This window comes from Morone saxatilis, unplaced genomic scaffold (assembly GCF_004916995.1).
Source record: "Morone saxatilis isolate NCDOM2014 unplaced genomic scaffold, NCSU_SB_2.0 Contig8, whole genome shotgun sequence".
Classification (NCBI taxonomy): Eukaryota; Metazoa; Chordata; class Actinopteri; family Moronidae; genus Morone; species Morone saxatilis.
The window spans coordinates 18,508,006-18,535,026 of record NW_023340257.1 but is presented as its reverse complement, the minus strand read 5'-3'; the positions used below and the strand labels follow the sequence as shown (position 1 = coordinate 18,535,026).

At 39.2% G+C, this 27,021-nt stretch overlaps 1 protein-coding gene across 1 annotated transcript in view; it reads right to left on the bottom strand.

Annotated features, from left to right (window-relative positions):
* The window catches only part of igsf9ba (immunoglobulin superfamily, member 9Ba), a 67,372-nt gene that overhangs the window by 21,893 nt on the left and 18,458 nt on the right, over positions 1-27,021 (bottom strand). The window contains exons 3-11 of the mRNA XM_035679401.1: positions 23,675-23,821; positions 16,514-16,665; positions 11,328-11,445; positions 6,945-7,086; positions 4,957-5,102; positions 2,937-3,079; positions 846-986; positions 635-754; positions 365-515 (exon numbers count right to left, since the gene is read on the bottom strand). Coding sequence (XP_035535294.1) covers positions 365-515; positions 635-754; positions 846-986; positions 2,937-3,079; positions 4,957-5,102; positions 6,945-7,086; positions 11,328-11,445; positions 16,514-16,665; positions 23,675-23,821 — 1,260 coding nt within the window. The remainder of the gene's footprint in view (positions 1-364; positions 516-634; positions 755-845; positions 987-2,936; positions 3,080-4,956; positions 5,103-6,944; positions 7,087-11,327; positions 11,446-16,513; positions 16,666-23,674; positions 23,822-27,021) is intronic.

Sequence of the window (27,021 nt, the reverse complement as noted above, 5' to 3'; positions counted from 1 at the left end):
AGACCTTCGTTGTTAAAACTTCATAACCCTGCTCGCCTTTGTTGAAACTTCAATTTAAGCGTAAAATGATGTCCCTGGTGCATTGATTCAACAGACAAAGGCTGTAGGGACAGTGCTTTAGCAGACGTGTGGATACCACACTGTAGTTGCACATTCAGGTTTTAAATTAAGCTATTACAGATAAGATCTAATGACGCCGAGGGGATATTGGGTAGAGGCAAGGTGTTTCAGGGATTATGGTCTTCTTCATGCAACTCACTCAAACCACACAGAAAATCGGGATCACAATGAACTCAAATGAGAGGTACGTTGTGTTGACATAAATAGAACTGTGAGCTGAGAGCACTGTGCAGATTTTGTGTACCGATGACTAGGATACGCGTGCTGGCAGTGATGCTTGTGACCACATTGGTGGCTACACACTCCCATTCTCCATGGTCCTCCTTGCTGAGGGACAGAAACTGTAAGCTGCCACTGGGTAGGATGTTGTGCTTACTCTTGCTTGGCTTCCCCACCTTCAATGGACACGGAAATTACAGCGACATGGTTAAAAAGTGCAAACAACACATTAACAGGTAGAAACAAGTGTAGAAGATAATGTGTAACTTATTTGTTATCTGTCCGTCTACTGCACCTTTCTCCAGGTGATGGATGGTATATCAGGGTCTCCAGAAGCAGCACAGGGGATAACTAGCTCTCTCCCAGCCTCCTGACGGTACTCCCCCCCAGGCCTCACATTAAAGTAAGGGGGATCCTGGATAAACACATAAACACCAGACCATCATGCAGACTTCTGGGCAGATAAGTCTATCAAAAGACATGCAGAATAGGAAGCAGTGATGTACCTTTAGCACCAAAGTGGCAGGGGGGGACATGCCCATGGTACCCAGGGCGTTGTAAGGCACACAGGTGTAGGTGCCCAGGGAGTCTTCTGTGGCCTCCGCCACCCGGATACTTCCATCTGGCATCAGGCTCCAACCGGGGTACTACAAGACAAGGGGGGCATCTGAAATGCTTGATTTCAGGGTTTTTTTCCTGAAATCTCAGGGTCCAACCTAAATGTTTTTGAACTGCAAAAGAAAACAAAAATCCCCCAAATTCCATTTAAATCAGATGAATTGGAAGTGAATGCTTATACGTAGCTGACCTGCCCTCGACAGCATCACAAAATGTCGTGCGACAGTAGATAGACAGTAGAAAGCAGACAGTAGAAAGCAGACAAAGACAGTGACACATAGAGAGCTCTGAGCAGAGGGATGGATAATGCTGAAATGGTAACAAAACTGTGACAGTAGTATTTGTAGCCAGGATATTAATTGCTAAAAGATACTGTATTTTAAAAGATCACTGGACACTTCTGGATCATTATCTCTGAACAAGCACAGTTTTAATCAACAGTGTGCTGTAACTTTAACAAAACAAAAGCTGTCACAGTGGCAGCAAAGGACAGTGGTAGAAGCAGTATGCAGATCATTTACCTACATAGAAGTACTGATATTATAATGTAAAAATACATTACAAGGAAAAGTCCAGAATTCAAAATCTTACCTGAGCAAACGTATTTAGAGTATCAAAAGTATTAGTACTCGCTCTGAATAAAACTGGCCACTGTGAGTAATATACTATTGTATATGACATTATTGGACTGTCAATACTGGTGCATCAAAGTGCAAGTAACATTTTACAGTTGTAGCTGGTCAAGGTGGAGCTAGCTCCAACTTTAGTGGTTCCCACTTGGGGTCGGGAACCGCCGAGGGTCACAAGATAAATGTGAGAGGTTGTGAGATGATTAATGGGACTGGAAGAAAAACTAATTTCTGCTACACCGATTTGTATTCATTTATGGATTTTTATCTTTTTCACATAATTTCTATATTATATTAGATACTTTTACCTCTTAGGGCCTCAAACCGTTATTTAAATGAAACCATCTGAGAACATTTAGAGCAGAAATATCTCTCTGGTGGAACTGCTAACAACTCAAACACATCACTTTAATAACTAGAAATCGCTTTTTTGTAAGAGGTCACAAGCTATAAATCTTGGGAACATCTGGGTCACATCTGGTTTATATATAAGCTAATCTTGTGTTTCTTATGTAAAATCTTACTCTGAAAAGTGAAAAGTAGTGGATAAAATAAAGTACATAAAATGTAAAGACACTGTGATTAACTACAGTTAACTGTTCTGCCTACATGATGTTACTACTGTGTAGAATTTTCAATGCTAGTATATGTGTAAAAAGATTAGACTCTCATTTCAAAAAGAATTTCCTGTCATAAAAATGAAGTAAAACACACATAACAGTATGAAACTATTACTTTCAAAATATGGCGTCTCTCTACCTTCCAAGCTGTCTGTCGGTTATGTCATAAATTCTTAACACTTTATGTCCACATTCATCACATGGGTCTAATAATCAAAATGACTCCTATACTCATTGAGGCACTAACCTGCTCTTCTGTGGTTTAAATGTTCTGTTATTAAATCTGCTGTTTGTGTATCAATTATATATTATTAATCTTGATCTAGCATATCAAACCCAACATGTTTAAAAAGAAAATGTCATGTCCACATTTTGTCTGGGCTGAGCTACCTCTCTCATCAACTATAGCACAGCACAATCATCCATCTTGTCAAACTAGGAATCATTTTCACACAACCACGTATGACATTGCAAAAAGCAAATGGAGACATAAATAAAAACACTTTACGCCCCCAACACGCCCCCATTTAGCAGTTAAAGGCAGCATATAAACATGTAATAAATTATTTATAACAAATTATAATGTAGTTGTAAGCTTGCTTAAAAATGTCCTCATATTATGGGACTTTAAGTAAAGTGTTACACATAAATATACCAACGTAAAAGGGTTACAGTAAATGTACTGTAACACAGAGAAAGGAGACTTAACGAAGCCCTGAGGCAGACTAACCTTCTCCACTCTGAGAGGATAGCCGTCTTTCTCCCACTTCACTGATGTCACAGGTGGGTTGGCGTCCACAGGGCATCGGATGATGCCTGGCAGTTTCCGTGGGACGTAGATGACCGGGGGCATGTTGATCACTCGGGCAGGGTCTGGACGTAAAGGGAGGATCAGTGTTAAAGATGCTGGATACAAAATCAATTATATCTGCGTCAAATGTTTGATATAATCTAATGTGCAAAGAGATTTCACAGTAGAAATCGAACATGTGGTGGATTACTTGATGGAAAAAAGACCAAGGGCACAGCCGTATCAAGCATTTCAGAGAAGGAAATCACTACTAAGGCATTTTCAGTCCTACGTTTAGGACTAAAAGTAAAAGCATTTCATCAACTTTCCATCTCGGCCAAAAAGCACTCCAGAAGTGTCCTAATCTGTTTCCAGGAGAATCTGTTCAGAGATATCCTCTGAGAGGAGAGATGTTCTGCTTGATGATAATGAGCTTATTGAAAGATCGCTTTGACAGAAACAGAATCATTTTTTAAAAGTGACTTTGTGTAGGATGCAGAAGGATACACATGATATTCCCTCAGAAATCGATAACGTTACACCTTTTTCGAATACGGGATGCACATCTGTGTAACAAGGTTGATTCTGTCAGAACCAAAAATCATACAGTAAAAAAAGTCATACATCTAACTTTGATTGCGTTTTTGTCCGTAGTGAGAACGCACTATACCTGCATAATGAAGAATCTCAACTTAATTACAATAGGTAAAATTGAATATGGGTCTTATATATCTAACTAATTGTTATTATTTTCAATTTAAAATAATAGCAGGGCTATAATATTTTAGAGTTGTGTTATATATTTTTTTACAGTGACATTAAAGACATATTTTCTTTGCTTGTAGGGAACATAAAAAATGGAAAGATTATGCTACAGCTAGACAGTGAGTTTTCAACATCAGTGCTGCGTGTGCAGTTTGTGCAAGATGTGGTGTAGCATTATTATAGGTTGTAAAAGGATACAGCGTGGATGTAGCGGTGTCAAATTAAATACTATTTTAATTTACATATAGACTACACTTATCCTTTAAACCAGGTAAATGGTATGCCAATATTTACATTCAAAATAGCATATTTGTAAATATTAACATGAGTTTTACTATATTTTTTCATCCTATTTTTGCATGTATAATCTGTATCTATAAGGAAAAAGCGTGCCTATTTTCTGCATTTCCTGCTCATAATTTCTTCTTTGCAGCTCTGCAGCGAGGAGTCATCCTTCTCTTTGCTGAAAGTAACTGTAGGATGCTTATTAAGTTACTCTCAAGCCATACTCTGAGTATTTGTAGCCCTAGGTTAACTTTCAGCACAATTCCTGAGATGCTTGATAAAAAAAGGCCCAGAGTATGTTTTGCATGAAGCATCCAGGACACTGGTTTAATTATGGTCTGCTGTATTTGAGGCCAGTGATGAAATAAGTGCCTGCAGTGCTGTGAATCCCCCAGCTCTCTCTCTCATACTGTAGTGCAGTAATCAATGACCAGCAGCAACTTGGGAGCAAATTAGCTCAACACACAAGGGCTGACGATGAAAAGTCACATGGCCAGGAGTGGCGTTTCTCTCTCATCGGTCAGAGCTGATGAACAGGAAGGTCACAGTTTCATTTGGCGGGAAGCCAGATTCAAAAGAGACCAGGAAAAATGGAGTCTGAGGATGAGAGGGTCTCCATCTTTGTGCACAGGAATGAGGCTGGAGTTGGAATAGATAATAATTATATCATTAAAATCCTCAGAATATGAAAATGGTCAAAGAGGCTTGGTGTGCTCCCTCTCTGTCATGTCTGACCTTGAAATTCAAGAAGGTTACTTTGCATTACAGCGGTAGAGCAGCGCTGCCAAATACTACAGCAGCCTCCAACACAAGCAGCCTCCATACTGCTGCTGCTGTTCTCCTCACACACAGCTCGCTGTACCGTCTCCCCGCCCCTCCCCCTCCACTTTGTTGCCACGGTAACACTCACACTGAACAGTCAGGTAGGCCGATGCTGAGGGCGAGATACCAAGGCTGTTGCTCGGACTGCAGGTGTATTTCCCGGCATCCTCCGGCTTGACCCGGAAGATGATAAGGGTGCCGTCGATGAGAATGCGCACTCGGAGCTTCAGATCACTGCACAGAGGAGACAGACGTTTTTTTTTGTCACACACTGAAACACACCAACAGGACAAGGCAGCCATCTAGTCTTTTTTTCATTTTTTTGGCTGAATTACATCAAGGTGCCATAAGAGAGCAGCAGAGAGTCAAACAGCAGTTCAGCTCTCTGAGAGGGATCCAGAGAACACAGGGTACAGAGCAAGAGATTCAAATAAATCTGCTAATTGCCATAATCACCAAATGGTACAGCCTTCATGTTTTCCCCCTTGACACCATTTAAAATTAATGATGGAGCTGCTGTCCTTGTCTACACAGTGAAATAATTAAACATTTAAACATGAAACAGAATTGAAGCTCAAACTGAATATGTCTTTAAATAAACTGGTTTCAAATATGACCTCCTTTTATTAACGGTTTATATGTTGGAACTAATGGCTTTATTAAACCATTTACTAAATGCTTACAGTTAAAAGCCTTCAACAAGAACAACAAACGGACAATGTGATCACAAAATCCATTAATCAACTTATTAAGCATTTTGTATAATTGCATTATTACCAAATAGACATTTTTCATAGCTTGGAAACCCAACTGTTGTTCTTATTAATGGCTTTTAACTGATCTGTAAAGTATCAATTAATCATTTATTGACAACTGATAAAATAAGATAATATCATGTGCTACCTTGTGCCTTTAGTGTGTTTTTAGTTATCAATGATATGTTTTGACTCTTTGTCATGTAATGCATCTTTGAGTATCCTGAAAATTGCTCTATATATTATGACCGTATATTATTATTGTGATCAGGTTGAAAAATGCCACATACAATATATACATTACAATTTTTTAGACTATATAAGTGAAGTCTGGCAGCCATGATGTGTTAACTATATGCATTATATGTATAGTTATGACAAATTCATACAGTATATATAATAATATTAATATATGTGCAGTACATGTAATATACACACATTATACAGTAATAATACAATGTTATGTAGAAATGGAAGAGAATTATATGCTATACAGTAGCATATAATATAATAATTTAAGAATACCATATAATAACCCATATAAGTAATATAATTCTACATAAAACAAAAGTGTTAGAGACAGTATGTTAGAACTTATTAAACTTGTACTCCCACAGTAATAACTTATAAACTATTATAAAGTGTACTTTATTATAAAGTGATACCAACAAATGTTATGCAATTCTTAAATATATTTTAACTACCCTGCATCCTATCCTTTTTTTAAAAAACACGACTGATGCCATGAAAGCTGTTTAAAATTAGACAGGACACTTCAGCGTACTTCCTCAGACACTTGTTTTCACTGCAAGTCAAACTCCCATTCACTCGTTCTTCCTTCCCACTTGTTCTGTCTGTCACTTGCTGGCTGTAAAACCCTCTCGAGCTCTAAAGGCCTGCTCTAGGGAGCCCGCAGAGGTCCTGGCTATGCTTCAGATCATCGCTGCATGAGAGGCATATGATGACACAAGGCCTGAGTCATGTGATATTGTCATCAGAGCGCACTAACTCGCCTGGCACTGTCCAGACAGACCCCCGCCAGGCCCGCTCTTGCTGCCTCTAGGGCCGCAGTAGGACAGGGCACGGGCACACACAGAAACACACACACATAGATACACACTCTAAATATGGCACAGCAAAGGGCTCAGAGACACACAATGTCACTCACATCAGAATAGCTTTGAAAGGCTGCATGGTGGTGATTTAAATCTTCTAAGCAAGGCCTTTAAGTCTTAACCTCACCCAAGTGCTTAACTAAGTTGTTTCCCAACGGAAAGTTACTGCAGCTACAGTACGGAAGTGAACTTGATCATAACTTTACTTCTTGAAGTAGACGTTATCCTCTTCCCAGAACCAGGTGTAGGTCAGGTTGCCAGGATACGCCTCCGCTTGGCAGGTGAAGAGTGCATTCTGGGATATGTTTACAGTGACGTTTTCTGGTGGAGAGACGATGTATGGAGGGCCTAGGAGAAACAGAAACAAGCGTTCGTTGTGCACGTGTGACAGAAACTCTTTAAAGCTGCAATAACTGATTTATTTGAAAGTAAGCTTGACATATTATCAGAATCAGAATCAGAATCAGAAATACTTTAATAATCCCAGGGGGAAATTATTTTTATACCATATCATCTTTATAGTAAAATGACAAACTTGTTATCAAACAGTGGCCTATTTACACACCCAACAGACACAAAGCAACATTAGCATTCATTCAGAGTTGTGTTTCTGTCCACCTAATGAATCTATGTCTAATATTCACATCTTTGAACTCTATTTTTGGTCTCCACCGACTCCTGAGGGAACTACCTGGCTCTCTAGCTGCTCCACTATGTTTACCAGCTAGTCGCTAATTGTGTCTGTCTGCTGTTTGGTGTTTAGCAGGTAGAGTACAATGGGATTTAGTGCCTTTTTTATGAAAAAAAAGCTCTGCTGCATTTGAGAGCAATGAGATTAAACCAGAAGACAATGCTCCATAGATCTGCAGAGTCAGGTGAAAACAATCTGAGTGACCACTTTCACATTACACATAGTCATTTGATCAGTTCTCAGTATAAAGAAATATGTATTATAGCTGCGTTAATGGTCCCACTACAAAGAAAAAGCTCTTTTCTGAATTGTTTTTCCTTTCCTTTCCTTTGCTATCAAAAGAGAGATTTTTGGCCCAAAAAAAGAAGAAGAAGAAGAAGAAGAAGAAGAAGAAGAAGAATCTGTCTGGAGCTACAAAACATATTTGAGCTTTCTAATGTAGAAAGACATTAGGCAGATCAGGTAAGCCAGCAGCGTTGGTGGTGAAAGTAAACAAATCTGTCCACAGACAATTAAATTCTCCATTTTCCTCCCAGACTTTTTTTGGGGGGATTTGGAGTCCATAACTAGCTCGCTGTAGCTGGGGAGACTCAAGACTAGTAGCCACCACTATTGAGGTTTGGCAAAATATAGAAAAGGCACCAGGTCAAGATGTAACATATGGCGCACATTTTAGTTAATGAATTAAACCTTTTTTTATTGGCTTCACATTTATACAACTGGAGAATGTAAGAATCACTTTAGGCCAGACAACAATGATCAATGAAAATGTTAAAACATAACCGTTATTCATTTCCAGACCATTTTTTGTCAAAGCCACAGAGGAGCTAAAGAGCTGCATGCTTTAGGTAGTATCTACAATATATATATTTATAAATATATATAACACAGTTTTTTAAATGAGGCACAGATTTGTCTCCATTAGATTACACACGTCTGGTTATATGAGCAATGTTTTAAACCCAGTAAATAAACATATCTACATATAATGTAAGTATAAAACATTTAAAATATAAATATATATATATATAATAATATAATATAAAAGAGCAACAAAAAGTCATATAATATGCAGAGGATTCTTTGTATTTGTGGTCTTACTTAACTGAATACTTGACTGTACTTTCATTTAAAACATTTAAAAAATGTCTGACAAAGAAAAATGAAACTTACAATGGAAAAACATTAGATTTTGTGTAATGTACATTATTCAGTTTTTATTTTAAAAAGATGAGATGAGTTATCACAACTTAAACTATGCTCTATTAACTGGCGGAGAAGAGCATTAAAGGGATGAAATCTATTATTAAATCATAAAAGGTCCTGAACCACATGCAGGCCTTCTCTGTTTCCACTTTAGGGATGTCACATTTTTTTTAGGAAGAGGGTGAGAAAGAGCATACACTATGCATTATTTACAATATATCACCACAGTTTGATGTAAAATACAGTGAGCAGGCAGCTATTGTAACCTTAATGGTAGTCAGCGTTGAAGCTTGTGCATGCTTCACATTGTAACCTTTCCATCCCCCGAGGTACTCTAGGTTTGCTCTTAACTCTCAATAAAACAGCAGAAGCCATGAAAGGTAAGCTGTCTTTTATGAGTGGGCCCAGATACAAGCCTCCTGGTTATTTTCCTCTCAGTGTGCACGGCTTTATGCATCAGGTGGGACTACTGACGGCACTGTGCGGGTGTCTCACATAACAATTAAAAACAGATCACGGGAGTGAGAATCATGACTCCTTAGATATCTGCTTGTTATTGCTGTGAGTCCTAATCATACCCTGCTTTTTATTTCACAACGAATGCCAATATTCAACCAAACTCGACTCCAGTGCCAACATAACATTTCATTTGTGTGGTTTTCTTATTAAACCTGACTGTAGATTTCTCTGAGTGTGTTTCATTCATTAAAACAATTCTTGTATTCATATGACAGGAGGTTAACAAGGTTATTGCAGTGGCTGACACGTGGTAAGTGAGAACTCTGTAAAGAGGTGTGGACAAAATAACAGGAACATCTTACAACAGTGTCATCAGATCAAACAGAATTACTACTTTTATAGGTTCCAGTATTTATTAGAGAAGGAACCCTGTTACATTGCTGTGGTGACAGTTCTGACACAATAAATGTCATTTTGTGATACTGATAAAAAGCAGAGTTATAATAGTTTTGTATTTTTCATTAGTTCTTATGTTTATTTCATTTTTAATTCAGTTAGTTTCCAGAGTAGGTTTATTCGTTTCATTTTAGTTTTTATTGTTTAAAAATGTTACGTTTTAGTTTAGTTTTTATTAGTTTAAGTTATTTTTAGTTTGAGTTTTTTTAAATTATATTATCGGGGTATTTGTCATTTGTGTGAATAGGTATTACAATACAAACACATCGACTCACAGTCAGTCTCAATAAACATATGTATCACTGCCTCCTCAAGCTTATTATGTTGACAAATTTTGTAATATAATTTCTGTTCATTTTCATTTCATCTATTTTTTATTTTTATTTCTGTTAACTAAATGTTTGATAAAAAGCTGAAGTGGTAGAGCATATCAGCCATTGATCAATCAGTAAGATGTTATATAATGACATATACCATGATACAGTAAATGCTTCTGTTTGTGTCTAAACCTGTAAATTGTATGAACAATGAAATTAAATGATTAGTCACAATGCAAAAGTAGAGCTGGTATTCTTAAATGTGAAAACTTTCTTTTATATTACTTCAAAATGTATTATATCTGGGTTCTGGACTGCTGATCAGACAAAAATTTAAACAGGTCACCTTGACCTCTAGGAAGTTTTGATAGGCAGTTCTTTTTTTTTTACTATTTTCTGAAATTGTAAAGGATTTTATAAGATTAGTTGATTAATTGAGAAAATAATCCTTAGTGGCAGCCGTAATTTAGAATATAAATATATCCAATATTACCATAATACTTTTTTCATTTTCAAGAATAAAGTTCAAATATTAATATTTTGAGGACAACGTGGTAATATTTTAAGAATAAATACATAAATATTTAAATAGCTGTATAGTATATAGGAAGTATCGCACAAATATAATCATCCCAGTCCAATTCTTTTTTTCTCATAATACTGTCGTCCTACCTCACTCAGAAAGCCAGAAGTCCACAATTGACCCACCACTGTGTTGTGTTGTGGTTGAGAGAACAGGTATCGTAGTATTAACGGGTCCACTGGAGGGCTGCAAACTTAATGCAGTCACTTCACATGCACCACTGGTTACACTATTCACTAGGTTACAACACAATGATTTTTTAATGTGTGTTTGCAGTCAGCGTGCATGTGCATTTACTATACTGGGAACAAAGAGGACAGTAATTCCTCTGCTCTGTTTGCACCAACTGAAGTGAGGCATTAAAATAGACCTAACGCTAACTCTACCATAAAAGCAAGATGCTCAGTTTCTTCTTAAATACACACTGTTAACTCCCCAAGCTCTGCAGTATCCGGAGAGAACTGGAGGCTGGCATCACAGCCATCTATCTGATCTGTGTCTAGCAGAGAGCCTAGTTAATGGACCGGAGACAGACAGTGACGTTCTCACAGACAGATCCTGTTGTACACACATGGCTGTACACAGGAGCACGCACACATGCACACAGAGAGGCCCCAGACTGAGCTATTGACTGACTGATACAGACTCAGAAGGTATGTTACATACATCAGCACACCAGAGACTTGCATGGCTTTGCTTTTAAATGCTACTACAGTAAATGCTTTCAAGTATAAATAATGAAACTTAACTACTTTAGTGATTTAAACACAATATTTGGATGCAAGTAAGGTTTTTTTTACATTTCAAAATCTGGTGCAAATACATTTGTCAACAACACTTATTAATAAACTCTTACATATAAACTTGGATACAATACCTTGAACCAGTAGACGGGTAGTGTGGAGCACCTCTCCCTGGTCACTGTAGGCTCGGCATGTGTACGCCCCTCTGTCATCTCTAGTGATGCCAAGGATGGTTAGACTGCCATCGTGTACCTGTGGTTACATGCAGGATAAAGAGATAAACGTCCAACCTCGGACATCAAACATTAAGATAATGCAATAGAGACAGTGGTGGAGGACTTATATAGATTAGAGGTCCAACACTTAGTTGATTGGCAGAAAATGAAAAATCTGCAACAATTTTGGTAATCGAATAATTGTTTAAGTTATCAAGCAAAAACGTCCAAACTTCACACAGCTTCTCAGATGTTAATATTGTTTTCTATTATAGTAAATTGAATACTTTTTACTGTTGGTTTGACATAATAAGAAATATGAAGACGTCACCTTGGGAATGAAACTGTTTCAGTTTAATGTATTATAATAATATTATAATATTACTGTCAGATTCACCTTGAAATCAATTAATGAAGTCGATGGAAAAACTACCACTTTTATCCGAAGTAGCCACCAGAATCGGCACAAAATGCTAGTTCCTTCTTGGGGCTTTAATTAAAATCAACAATACCACAAGTAAAGGTCCTGTGTTGAAAATGTTACATTACACATTAAAACTGTACATTAAAAGTTTCAAATGTAAAAGTAGTTAATGCTGTGAGTGCTATGCCATTATATACCATTACATTAGAATATTCTTACTGATGCATTAATGTGTAAGCATCATTATATTGCTGTAGTTGGTTCAGATGAAGCCAATCACATTTTATTGATCTGCACCTAATAATTATTTTCATTATCAATCTATCAGCTGATATTTTTCTTCTTCAGGAACAATGCTCATCAGAGTGAGTTGGAGTAGGAGTAGAAGTAAAGTGACATAAAATTGTACAAATGCTTCAAATGTGTACTTAAGTACAGTACTTAAGTAAATGTACTTAGTTACATTCCACCGCTGAACAAAGATATATAACACCCAAGTTTGTGGACAGAGTCTACTCTAAAGAAAATACATCAAACACTTAAAAGTCATGAATGTGTCATGCTTTAATTAGCTCCAGGTCTGATTTCTTGCATGTGGTAACCTTGGAAACATCTAACTCTATGTTGCTGCGTGTCCCTGTGTGCAGCCACTGATGAGAACCAATAAGTGGTGAAGAAACACATTAACCAAACCTAATAGAAACACCCTCATAAATTATGCAACAGGTTGCGAGAGGCTCTGTCCATTCAAGTCACACACAGCTGTAGTCTGTCCATTCATGCAGCCGAAGAGGGAATCTGCTACGCCTGCAGAATTATTCCTATTCATCTGTCTTTCAAATGTTTTATAGCCAAGAGATGCGACTAGTAGATCAGCCCAAGCAACATTTAACTTCTGTCAGTCTGTTGGCGAACTGAGTCATCATCACTCAGATTGTCTATCACCAGATAACACTTTGTGCATCACTGCTGTAACATGCGACATGTGTGGTCTGCTGAGTGCTAGAAGTGTAAACTAAACATTGACGTGTTGTGAAGCATCGATTTTAAGGCTTGGAAAGCCGTTTGTAATGATTAAAAAAGCAGGAAGAGATTAAAACTGAAATAGTGTTTATTTTAATTACATGTTTGCACTGACTACTGTCTGGATGATTTGGCATGTTTTCTGTTCTTCAGATACCAGTAACTTCTTGAGGCTTATGTTGTGCCTCTCACTTAGATATCATGTGTTTTATTGCCGTCAACTCGTCTATAGAATTTATAAATGTAGAACTGTGAAGGTAAAATGTGAATAGTGTGTTCAGACAGAAAGCAAAGTGAGTTTTTGCCTTACGGTGCCACATGCAATGCACACATTGCATAGCTGTGTCAGCGCTTGCAAGCTAGCAAGTAGCTAACTTACAGTATAAGCAAACATTTGTAAATAAGCTTAATGTAAAATTGTTTTTTTTGTTTTTGTGTATAATCCTGGAGTAGGGATCACAGGAAGCAATGATGACCCACCACTGTATTGCTTTTTTGTTGTAAGTTTTGTTTTTTTGGCAAAATACTGCTTACATTTTCATAAACTTCATACATTTTTTTCAACTTTCACTTTGCTGGTCAGTCCTGCGTCACCTAGAGTCCCACAATGCCTTGTGAAGTGAGTCGCTTGTGTCCCATAGAAAAAGAATGGGGGCTGACTTTGCATCATTTGACTGCTGGACCGTTTGTCCGTGTTGATTCACTCGACACATCAAAAGTGAGAACTGTACAGACATTAGCTCTACAGTTCTCGCTGTGTCCGAAACAGATTGAGCTGAGAACAGTTTTAAATCAAGCAAACACGGCTTTTTTGCCAGGTTGCGACGCCCTCTGTGAGTTTGTATCATGTATCTATTAACTTTACTTTACTATGCAATCACGCCTCCTTTAAAATTAACCTTGCATTCTGTTTGAATCTTTGGATTTCATGTTGCACCGGGTCTATAAAAATTAAATCGAATCACTGTTGGATCAAATCATTACACTCAGCACAGGTAGCACATACAGTGGTAACTGTAGCAGACTTCCAAGACAGTAAACTTAACAGGATCTGATGATATGTAATGGCCATCGGTCCACTCCAATACTTTCTGTGCCATTGCTGTACTCAAGCCAAGGTGAGGGGGAAAAGATTAATGAAACGGAGGAGGATGAGGATGAGAAGGAAGTCAGCAATAGATGAGGTGGAAAGGGGACACGGAAAAGAAGAGCAGCAGATAAGGCGAGGCATTAGATGAAGGCAGAATCTCAATTTCTGACACATGCACGTCACCGACACATCCAGAGAGACTGACGTTGTGCTCTGAAACAGCAGGAGATGGCTGTTGTTTTCCTGTATTTATTTATTTCTTTGCTTTGATTTGAGTGCACTTTTGAGGGGAAGACCCTTAATAATGATCCCACATAAGTTTCCGTCCTCCCCTGCACAACTGTTTTGTTTAGTATCTTACATTTTATGGTTCTTTTTTTTCTGTGCAAATAAATAAAGTAATAAAGTAAAGTAAAGAGAGAAGGAGGAGGAGGATTCACTAACCCTGTCTGTCACATTCCTGCCTTTCTCCATGATGTCTCCATGGATCTGAGCATGTGGGTGAGCAAATACACCCTCACGCTCACTCGCACACATACAAACACGCTCAGCTCTCTTCTTAACGCGAGAAGGAGCTTTCCCAAGTTTCTTTCTTTTTTTTTTTGCTTGAACATACACTCGAAACAGCCAAACGGATAAAGAAAGCTAATAAATGCACTGCTGTTTTACATTTTGCAGTATATAACGGGGAAGCAAGTGAAGTATGGCATTTGGCTCTCACTAGCGATTTTCATTTTTAGTGTAACATTCATATTAGGACTAATGTAATATTGATGCAGAAGAAGGAGATTAATAATGCATCAGAATGTTGTCTAATCATTTACTGAGGGAATGGTGTTAAAAAGAGGCGACTGGAGGGAGAGATGGTGCAGCAAAAAGGGTAAAATGAAAGAGAAAGTGGAAGAGGCCCTTAACAGACACTCTTATATGCTCCTGTCACTTCCTGTATCACACAGGCAGCAGACTGCAATATAAGGGACATATGAGAGGGCGTTGCAGAAAAGGAAGGATGCATCCACCTTTCAAAAAGTTCCAAAAAACAATTACGAGCAGTATAAAAGATGCCCTTCAACGCTCCTGTACTTGTTCTGCATAATCAACAACCTGTTATGTTCAAAGCATTCCAGCAGTTCGTTTTTGTAATGAGCTGCTGTGATTCAATTTTCTGTTTATCTCGACCTCCCTCGTCTGACGCAGATTCCTACTTTTGCGAGAAAGACTCCTGACAATCGAGGTGCAGATGTTGCATTCGAGTGCTCTCTCCAGCTTCACATGTGGGCGGAAAGAGTGCTTGTGGTAGTATAGTATAGTATAGATAATATAGTGAGAGCAAGAGAGCAAGAGTTTCTCCACTTGAGAAAAAGTGACATTTGCACCTTTTACTCAAGATGCGACATCGTGCGGCTGCGATGCATCACCGCCTCTTGAAGCTGTTGCTGTTTCTGAGTCACGTATAATGGAGCGGTGTGTTAAATGTCTTTGATTTTGTGTGACTAACAACACAAACCTGATGTTTATTGTTGACGGTTTATGGAGCTGAGACATCTCCCTGCTATCAAACCACACTGAGGCTGTGCCAGAAATATCTTGTCATGACATCTACTTTTGGGAGTTAATGCACAGGAATAAAAATCGTGCATCACCAGACAACAAAGAGGGAGGTGATTTGCGCTGCCAGTAGCTGTTCTTAACACTGTTAAAGTGATTCAAAGTGGACTGCTATTATTAAAGGGGACCTCTTGTGCTCATTTCTAGCTCCATATTCTTAGTATGAGACTCCTACTAGAATAGTTTTACAAAAACATCTTTACTTATCTTATACTGGCCCTTTATGCAGCCCCTCAGTTCATCCTCTGTCTAACACAAGCCCAACTCAGAAAATATGTAACTTTCCTTCACAACCGAAAAAGCACTTTTTGCAAGACATACAAAAACTTAAATAGTTTGTCCTGACTCTTTTGCTGAGCAGTTGGATAGCTTAGACGGACTGAGTGGGTACCTGTACTTCGTGGGCATGCTCAGCCGTGCTCTGCCTGGAGCAGATAATCATAACCCTAACCGTAGGAAGCGTTGCCTTCAGAGAAGTCCGAATTCTGTGCTTTTTGCTCACAGGGATTACTTTTACATACTCATTATTTGACACTTTGGCCTCATTTAATATCAACATGGGACAGTATAACAGCACATATATATGACAGATACTAAGGGAAAGCATAATAGGTCCCCTTTAATCAATCAAAGGGCAACAGCTTTTAACTTGTCAACAAAAATTTTTTACCTGTTACCTGTCAACTCCCTAGTGAATGTTTTTGCTTGCAATATATCATCCACTAAAGTCTCAGCACCACAAATTTCAAAGACTAAAACATGTATGTGTTTATCATAAAATCTGATTTTGTTTTGCAGCACAACAACCGGATAAACTGATATTAGCCCGACTGAGATGCAGTCCATAACATACTACCAGTACAGATGGACTGGATGACACCATCTGTGCACAAGCCCTGCTTCTATATTTATGCACAATCATAAATCTGAATTATGCCCATTATTAATGATCATTCTTACCGAGTATTTTGCGTTGGTTGCAAGCTCCTCCCCCTCCCTCAGCCAGCTGATCATTGGTTTTGGATTTCCCTGGGCAGAGCAGCTAAGCAGAGTGCTTCCCCCTTCCTTCGCCTCCACATATTGTGGCGGCGTTGCTGTAAATGAAGGTGGGGCTGTGGAGAAAATGGAGGAAAAGGAATCATTACAACGGGTATGACATTTAAATTAAAACAGTAACCATAAAAATGCATTTAAATGTCTGTCACATGTCTTGTGTTGTCCTCATTTGGAGATAATCTGTCTGTTTTCATATAGCTTTTCCACACATTTTTAGCCATGCTAGCAGCATCTTTGAATGGCAGTGTCAACAACTATATACATGGAATAGCACAAAACTTTGTACAGACATTCATAGTTGCTATATGATGAAACCTAGCGACAGATCAAAACTATAGTTTGTCCGATATTTTGGTTTATGACTAAAGAAAACTAATGACATTCCCATCAGCCGCAGCTGTACATTGTGTTTAGTGCTTATTAGAATATCTTAACTTGCTAACATGCTAAAATAAGATAGTGAACATGCTAAACATTTACCTGCTAAAAATCTGGATGTTCGTATGCCCATAGACCTTACACTGGGATGACATAATGCAAATAAAAAGCTTTTCTTTCTTTTTTATAGGCAAATAAAAACCTCCTCGGTTTAAAAAATACAAATTTTGCAGACGTGTCTATGAGGAAAATGCTTTTTGAGCCACAGGGGAATTTTTATGTTATGTTTATGTTATGCACCGTTGTTGGCCAGTGGGACAAATTGGCAGCAAGGCTGACTGGCTGTATTCAACTATCTTAATAAATGACTGACTCTGGCCAGTACACATGGGACAATTGTGCATTTGGGGGGATCAGGGTGGATGGTCTCTTTGGAAGAATACTCTTAGACGGAAGTTGCTTAGATAGCGGGTGATGCCACCACTTTCTGAAACACCAGAAAACCTAAAAAAATCACTTAGCGGCATGACTGCACTTCTACCTGATGTTTCTGAGGTTCACTAACAGCCACAAGGGAGCTCTTCCCTACCTACTGCAGGCCAATAAACTGTACTATCCTCAGCCAGCTGCTTTCGGTGTTCAACATAATATTTTGATTATAAATAGTGGCACTGTGTTTAGTTAAATGGAAAAAAGGCCCCGCTATACAAGTGGGTCACTGCTTGCCGCTGGGAGTGCTGCCATGCTTCAGACTGCACACAAGCACCTGGCATGGAGTAAACAAATCGCCCAATTAGCACATTTAGACATCTGCCTGTCCATACTGCCCTCTCACTCCCTAACACTTATTACATTATATGATACAGTGAATTAATGGATACTCTAATAAAATGCTTGACTGGTTTATGTATCGCTTGCTCGTGTGGTTGACGGGTCAACAGCTTCATTAAACAAATCATGACGTATCATTCTAGTTATCAACCTTAGCAACTTTGTGCAGTCACTATGAATTATTTACCTTAAGATATCCTTAATTGTTTCACGGCCACCCTAGTTTCTCTCGCGCGCTTGGAACAGGAGGGTGAGACGAGGGCGTAGTCAGCAACTTCACCGCTAGATGTCACTGAATCTTACACAAATACATTTTGGTATATAAAGTAGTTGAAACTAGCTCCACCTAGATCAGCTGCAACAGTAAAATGTTGCTTTTACACTGACACATCAGTATTATTGATATAATTAGACACATTAGCTGATTTCATGCAGAACGAGTACTTTTATTTTGAATAGGTGAAGTAGGTTTAGTTGATCCTACTTAGGATAGTTCTTCCACTACTATAAGGGCTGATATTAATTCTAATCCTACTTCAGAATTCCCTCAAGGGATTAAGCATCAGTTGACAGGAAATAGGTAGCACACATGGCGTTGACAATAGCAGGTACATTGTTCATCCAGGGAGCTGTTCACGCCATCAGGTACAGCTCGTCACAGCAGAAGTGTCACAGTGGCTGGGAAACCTGGGAGTTGCTCTACAAAAAAAGTAAGCTGAGCATCACATTCTCGCCCTACTTACTGCAGCTCTTCATCAATTATATACATTAAAATATGCTTGAAGATCCTGCACTCCCACTGTTCTTCTTTGTAGACCACACAGCACATCGGCAGATGGCCTGGATGCTCAGACGCAGGGTTCGGCCTGTTCTTTGAAGGCTTACATCCGCTGTTATTTGCTCACTAACTCAAGAGTGAGTCTGCATCATTTTACTTCCTCACTTGGTTTTTCTTTTCTTGTCTCTGCTCCTAAGAGAATACGGCCACATAGAGTACACATCTTTCATTGATTTCACATCACAGGTGTCAACCGTGTAACGTGTGTTTCGGTGTAAACTGTTACAGAGAGAAGAAAGAGGCCCTCAAGGAGATTTTGAGTGCCTCTGGATCTGGATTATAATAATTACCAACCGTGACAGTGTTGACTGGTATTGTTTTCACCTTCTGAGTCAGTGTGTGTGCGTGCTTTAACAACAAAATGTGCTCCCCAGAAAACATGATTTGTGAAATTTTGGGTGGACTACTCCTATTTTTTTTTGTAAAATTTTTCTGTATCTTCTTGGATCATGCGTAAAATTAGGCTATCATTGATGTATATTTCATTAATGTGTCTTTGCAACTAGTCCCCCCCCAGAGAAAAAATAATGAGCTTGAAAGCCATGGTCTAGTTCACACACTGGCGGAAACTACAAAAAAAGCCAGGAGTTTATATGTCTGTCTGACACTGTACAGGTGTGTAGTTGAGATCAAAATGAAGGCTGAGTTCGAAGATGCAGGTGGTCCAAGCAAGGGTTCAGAAAGTATGGGGGTAAAAAGTGGGAAAGGGGCCATTGGTCCCTCCATTGTATGCCCCTGGCCCACATTCATTTTAATTAACATGTTAGATGGGATCACACACATTCCAACACATGAGTACTGAATAGTCATTACTACATTATTACTTGAGTGCTCAGTAGGCAACTCATAGGTTGGGACCACACCCACTGTCAAAGTAGTGGGGATTACCACTAAGGCAATTTTCAGGTGTTTATATGTCTGTCTGTCTGTGGACAGATTTAGATTTTGGTGTAAAATGGCTGAATCTTGGTTGGTCTTTTAGAGGCTGTAGTGGGCTCCATTTCAGAGCTAGAGTAAAGACCACCAGAATACTGGTATAATACGATACTAGATGACCTAATGCATCCATTGTTACCAACCGCGTCGTAGCGTGTTGGGAAGGGGGCTAAATAATGCTCCAAAGTTAGGTAAAATTTTGGTGATGGAAAAATTGGAATGGCCATTTTCAAAGGTGTCTGTTGACTCTGCGACCTCAAAATAACTGAATGAAAACTACCGCCCATAAACAGTATTTATTATAATTGCATAAATTGGTAAAGACTGAAAAGCTAAGACACAGACTTCATGTCACTTCTGCATTAGTCACTGTCCCACTTATGCCTTTTTTGACTTGTCTGCAACCTCCCTGGGTCAGAGATGAAACTGTTTTTCAGCCTTACTCTTTAATTTGGTATAATACTCCCAGTGTGTGACAGTCAAAATCATTACAGGTTAAGTAAAATGATATCATTCTTCTTTTGCTTTGTTTACAGCTATGTGGGGAAGAGCTATTTCTGTTCCTCTAGGTAAGTGTCACAGAACATGTCGTACAAGTAGTCAAACCCTGTGACAGAGGCAAAAGAAATCTTATTTTCTGTGATTTTTGTCAAGACACCATGAGGCCCTTTACTATCTTATTCCCTGCAGCTGTCTGGTTGTACTATTATTGGGCTGATATTGTGTAGTCTGATCCAAGCATTACACCAACGCAGATTAAATGCATCTTTTTATTTATTTCTGAAAAAACAACCAAAAAACAAAAACAAAACACTGCCTTAGGATTTAAGAATTTTGTCCACTTGTCTAAGTAGGCCACAAATGGGTCCCTATTGGGCTGACATTTGTGGCTATGTGAGCAATATGGGGAGAAATGCAAAGAAAAACATTCATTAGAATTTGCATCCCACACAGGCCTGAGCATGATTGTACGCATGGGCTGCACTCATAGCCACAGTGGGCCGTTAGTGACTGACAAGGGCAGACACACATAGGGAATATATGGAGCTGGTGGACAAATGAGCTGACATTTGGGCCCCAGTTGGGTCAACCAAATGGGTCCTAAATGCCAGCCCATCAGTAACCCAGTGACACAGTGGCAGGGTCTGTCTTTTTTATGTTTTGAGGGTAGATGGTTAACTTAAAATAATGTGAAAGTGCTGGTGCGCTGGTGTCTTTTCAATGTTTGAAAAGCTTGCTGATGCTTGAAAAGCAAAGAGAAGGGCAGGACAGGGGAGACAAGACTAGAGATGAGAGGATGAGAAAGGGGGAGGGCAGAGAGAGAGAGAGAGAGTGGCCTTAGTGTCTTTTTCGGGCACAAGGCCTTGCCATCTGACACCTGCCACTGAGTGGGCACGAATTCCCTGTCCGCTTGGCAGGAAGTTAAGGCCAGCAAACAGGAACTCAAAGGAGGAGTGTATGCAAATACCAACAGCCAAAGGAAATGGGTGCCCTTAGTGTCTGTGTGGAGGCCAGACGAAAATGGCACCTGCTTCCCTCACAGACACCCATTTAGAGGACAACGATAGCATAAAGTCTTCATATGAATTCCCTTTTTGGATATCTAGACTCTGGAACAACTGCTGCTTTTGGTATTTCCATGAATGTCTGTCTTTAAAACCAAATAACAGCATCAGAAAAGCTATATTTTATGTACCAGTTATACACATCTACCCCAATCAGATACAGGCTTACTGCGTCTCTATAGCTAGACACATTATATGCATGAGGTCATGTAAAATACCATCACTTAATATGCCAAATACATAATATGACATCCAGGGATATTATTAGTTCTGCTACAACCCAAAGAGCTCAGTTTCTGTTGAAAGGCCTGACAGGAGTGGAGAGCAGCAGAAGAGGGAGGGAGGGAGCAGTTGAAGTTAAGAGTGAATACTGATGAGGCATCTACAGAGATGCAGTATACCTACACAACAAAACACTGATACACACACGCACGCCCTCAGACGTTTTCACGAACTCCAAACATCACAAGAGTGTGCAGGTGACAGCAGGGTATGACCCATTCACTCTTCAACTACAACTTCAACCGGCAGACAGAGATCTCATTTAGCCACATACAAATGCACAATGAGATGCTCTCATGTCAGTGTTGATGTAATGCGCTACACATAGAACACAGTGCGGAAAGTAATTTGCAGTGTATGGTGTACGAACACACCCACGACACACAAATACGCACAAAAGAAAACATTGTGTTGTGCATTGATAATAAGCATTTATACAGATCAGCATTTTTCATTCCAAAGTGATTATGCCGTGCAATGGACTTTATAAATGGCTCTTTACACAGTATTTCGCATACAGCGCGTTGTAATCATTATTCAAACACAAGAATTGCATCCATTGTAAAACATATGCATGATGAAATCGAATATGCATGAGTTTCACACAGCACTCATAAGTGCCAAAAATATACATGTGAATGAGCTTGACAGTACTTTGCTCGAAAAGTCTCTCTCTAACAACACAGAGGATTACAGCCCTTAGAAGTTAGAGACCTGTGAAGCTTTAACACAAGAAAATCACCATTTTTGGCTTGAGCTATTCTTTTCAAATGCCTGTTAAAGAATTATTCACCCGCTCATATTAGGCAGTTACCGGAACGCTAACTAAGAAATGCAGGGAATGCAGACTACATGAATTTGCTACTTTAACTTAACTTCATCTTTGCTGCATCTGTAAACATTTATTCAATTACATCTACTGCAAAACATATGAAGCAGCTTAATATAATATCTGTCTAAAAAGCATTCCTCATATGAAACAGATACAGGGCTTAAAAAAAATAAAACACAAAGACATCATTGTCTCTGTAGACTCTGGTGCGCTGCAACAACGTGAAGACACATTTCACATAGGATTCTCTAAACCACTGGGGCATTCCTGGGAAATGCAAAGGTGCAGTTTTTTTTTCCGCCTGGTCATCAATTTGATAGCTTTCAGACTATCACAGACGATCCCTGCCGGAACCGCCTTAAACAGGACACAATCAATTCTCTTCTAACCAGCCTCGCATCCCTTTTTTACCCAAGGCCTTTTGAAAAGGAGCTGCAGGGATGATCTTAAACAGTGTTTAACCGTCACTCAAATTCAAATTTCCTCCGTAAAAATAGAAAACCATAAACCGTCACTAACTGGACCAGGGAGTCAACACTTTTAACAGAAGAAACAATGTGACTGAAGGGCCGTTTGTCAGGCTGCAACTTATGATTCATTTCTTTATTTTTTCACTGTGCTCAACCAAAGACAAAAGGAGTGCATTAGGATGTGTGTAACTATAGTCCAGCAAAGATAAACCACAGATAGTCAATTTAAAATTATTTAGAAATTTAAAATTCTCCTTTATTAGTGTCATTAAAAACATATGGCATATAATATTGTGCGCATTGGCCCTGTCTCCGGTTCACCTCTTTACCTTTCTTGCACCACTTTTGATAGGCGCTGACCACTGCAGACCGGGAACACCCCAAAAGAGCTGCAGTTTTGTAGATGCTCTAGTCGTCTAGCTAAGTCACTCAAAATCCTCACGCTACCCATTTTTCTTTCAACACATCAACTTTGAGGACATAAACTAATATATCCCACCCACTGACAGGTGCCATGATAACCAGATAATCAGTGTTATTCACTTTACCTGAAAGTGGTCATAATGTTATGGCTGATGGTATATAAGTAAATGAAACAACATTTAATCAAAACTAAAAACCTAAACAAAATGAATGTATAATTTGCAAACTAATTACAGATGTTTACAGATAGGATGATTATTTCTCGTAATTGATGTAATGGCTGAATTGGATTCATCTGAAGGCTCCTTAATGGATAGCTCCAGATAATGATTGTTGGTTGACTACTAGTGCGTGTGCTCTTCTGACCATGAGCGGATTGAGGCGTGGTGTCCAAACTGTCCTCAAGAAAATACAAGTTTATAAAGTGTATGATGCAAGTTTTCTTTTCTTTTTCATTCCCCCCACTGACACTTATGTTCCCAGGTCAGAGAGCACGGGCAGCTGACTCACCATTGACTGTGAGGTGCACCCAGCTGCCGTTGTGGAAGGTGTCGTACTGTTGCTCCAGCATCAGGACCCTGCACTCATACCAGCCCTGGTCCTCGGAGCGCACAGGGTCAATCTGTAGGGAGGCCTTCCCATGCAGAGAGGCTCTACCTGAAGACGGGGGGGGGGAAAACACCAGAATTAACCACTGTGCATTTGTCTTTTTCTGCTTTTGAAAACACCTTCATGCTCTTTTCCAGAGATGGTTGGATTCTCTATTTCACACTTAGTAGCTTTGCTGGTCACCGCAAAGATCCATCATAGCAGTCGGGGGTTAAGTGCTTTACGTCAACCTTTTCTTCTTGCAGCGTGAAACAGATTGCCTTTTGCATCAAAAGCAGCCTAGAAGTCACGGTGCAATATTTTTGCGCGGGCACTAGATTAGAAATAGTGCTTTTGTTTGTCTTTTAAAGAGATTAAAAAGACAAATAAAATATCTTCTTCCAGTGAGTATTGTATGTTATTAGGATTAAGTGCAACATTATACAGATCTCTGCTTCTCCTATTTTCCTTTTCTCTGCAAGGGCTCCAACAACTCAGACTTTGAACTACTAGGTATTAAAATAAGCATAAGCACAAGTCTATTCAGATGCACAAAGTCCAGGTGTGACAAACAAATTCATTCTTTAGTTCTTTTTTTAACTGCTTATTCCTATTCAAGGAGTGCAGCAGTCTGGAGCTTTTCCAAGCACTGGATGGAAGGCATGAAAACACCCCGGACAGGTTGCCAGTCTCTCACAGAGTTAACAGAGACAGGCAATCTCTAACACTTACTGTACAGTCATACAATTTGGAGCCTTCAATCCGGCTGACTTCAAGTCTTTGGACTGTCGGAGGAAACACAAATGGATGCGAGCATGCAGACTACATACCCAAACTGATAGGACTATTAAAGGAATTGTTTGTAGATTTAACAGAACAGTTTTGACATATTGGGGAATACACTTATTTTCTTTTTTGCCAAGAGTTAGATGAGAAGATCGATACCACTCTCATGTCTGTACAGTAAATATGAAGCTACAGCCTGGAGAAAGTTAGCTTAGTGTAAAACTGGAAACAGGGGGAAACAGGTAGCTTGGCTCTGTCCAAAGATAGCACCTTTAAAGCTCAATAAATAACAGTTTTTGGTTTTACAAGGGTCCGTGCAGGACTATCTACTGACTGAGCAGAGTTTTTGTTGATTTTGTTACCTTAGTTGGGACAAAGGCAGGCTAGCTGTTTCCCCCAGCTTCCAGTCTTCCTTCAAAAGCCAGAAAAAGTTCACAACCCATCACCCCACACCTTTTAGCAATTATAAACTATGGTAAGGGAATCAACTAATAAAAAAGGTTGAGTTTTAGTGAAATAAAGGTCAGCATGATAACATAATCAAACTCTTGATTGTTTATTTTACCTAATAAATCACATTCATTCAACTTAGTTTCAGTTTAGTAATTTTGCCCTGATCATCCACGCCCCCACTGCAGTGGCTCCATGCCCCACCAAGGGGACCTTTAAGCTAACCCACTTCGGGATGTAGCTTCATATCTAACGGACAGACATGGGAGTGATATCGATCTTCTCATCTAACTCTCTGCAAGAAAGCAGATAAACGTATTCCCCGAAATATTCCTAAAACCAATTAAACATCAAAATATTTAACCGTAAATGTGGTTTTAAAAGAAACTACCTTCCAGTATTAAGATTTATGCATAAAACTACCTAGGAGCCATCTGTTCGGCTGAATTAAAATAAAGTATTTGGAGTCACTGTAGAAAAAGACCAGGCTTCCACCTCATAGAAATCATCCATTTCTTATGAAACTTCTCCATCTCCACTTCTTTTTTTTCTTCAAGGCTGAGGATAAATTGGAATTCTAAAAGGAGGAAATCACAAGGGGATGAGAGAAGTTCAGGAAACCAGGCATGGTGAAATCTTCAGCTGCTAAGCTGTCTGTCTTCAAGCCTCCAGCCCGCTGCTCACATGGCTGCCTCTGACAGCCCAACAGACTAAAACATTCGCTTCTGCTCTGTCTGACGAGTGTTCTCAGATGGAGCATTTTTCCAAACTTTGATGTGTAGATGTACCGTAAGCACTGTTTCCCGTTACTTCAGACTGACTGTCAGGCAAATATATTGACGTTGAGGGTGGGCTGAATTGCTCTAGCAGCACTGTATATAAATGCAATGGATAAATACCCCAACCCTGCATGGGATTGCTGCCATAGTTGGGGTAGAAAACTGACGGGTTTTTTTGTTAGCAGAAAATCAATACTGCAAAGAGGAAGAGAGAAGAGTGGGGACTGCAGTCTTGCAGTAAAAAAGGCAGCTTGTCTTTAAAAAGTCAGGTCTATTTTTGCCTGGGCATTGAAGTGCTGAGTGGGGTGGGCGGTGGTGTGAAGGGTAGGGATCAACCTCAGCTCCCATTTGTCAAAGAGTGAGAGGGTGCTGCTGTAAACAGAGTTAACATCACTGTATCCACGTCAGGACCGGCCCCCAGGGCACACACCACTTACACAGTACAGGGTTCTGTCTACTGTGAAAACAGAGGAGCTAACACCTTGTTCAGATCACATCACTAGCTTTGTCAGATAGGAAAGCTTTGAAGAGGAAACACTAAAGATACAAAGTGACAAAGTTGGCAGACACAGTGAGGTAGTCTAAAAAAACACAACTTAAAGTCTCAAAGAGCAACGATTAAAAGAGGGAAAAAATAGCTGGATGTATGTGTACCCCGCCTCTCCCACAGCATCAGCTGGGATCGGCTCCAGCCCCCGCAACCCCCCCAAAAGACAAGTGATTGTAGATAATGGGTGAAAGGATGGATGTATAACCTTTGACTAAATTACCACTATCATAAATACATGTAACTATGAACGCTGAAGTACATTTCAACATATTTTTCGTCCCTTGGCTACCCTAATTTAACTTTTTCACAGCAGAAAGTGTAACTTGTTATATTCACTTGTTCAATCAATTTAAGTGTCCAAAGCCAACACTCTCAGTACCGTACTCTATAGTCAGTTGGTCTGAATCATAATCATATTGCCTAATTACTTTTAGGTATATAGTGTTCTAGGACTGTCATTTTCCACAAATACTGCATTGTGGGATTGTTCACAGAAACTAGTGTACATGCCATGAATACTACTTTTTTATCTTACATTGTGTTTTTGAGGGCACGATATAGAGCATCAATTTCATACTAAGAATAAAGCAAATAAAGTTTTTGCTGAATTTTTGTCCCACTGGTTTGTTGTTCTTATTGCCAATTGGGGGATATTGTAATTGTCATACACTGATTGATTTATTTAATTGGTTGATTGAAATTCT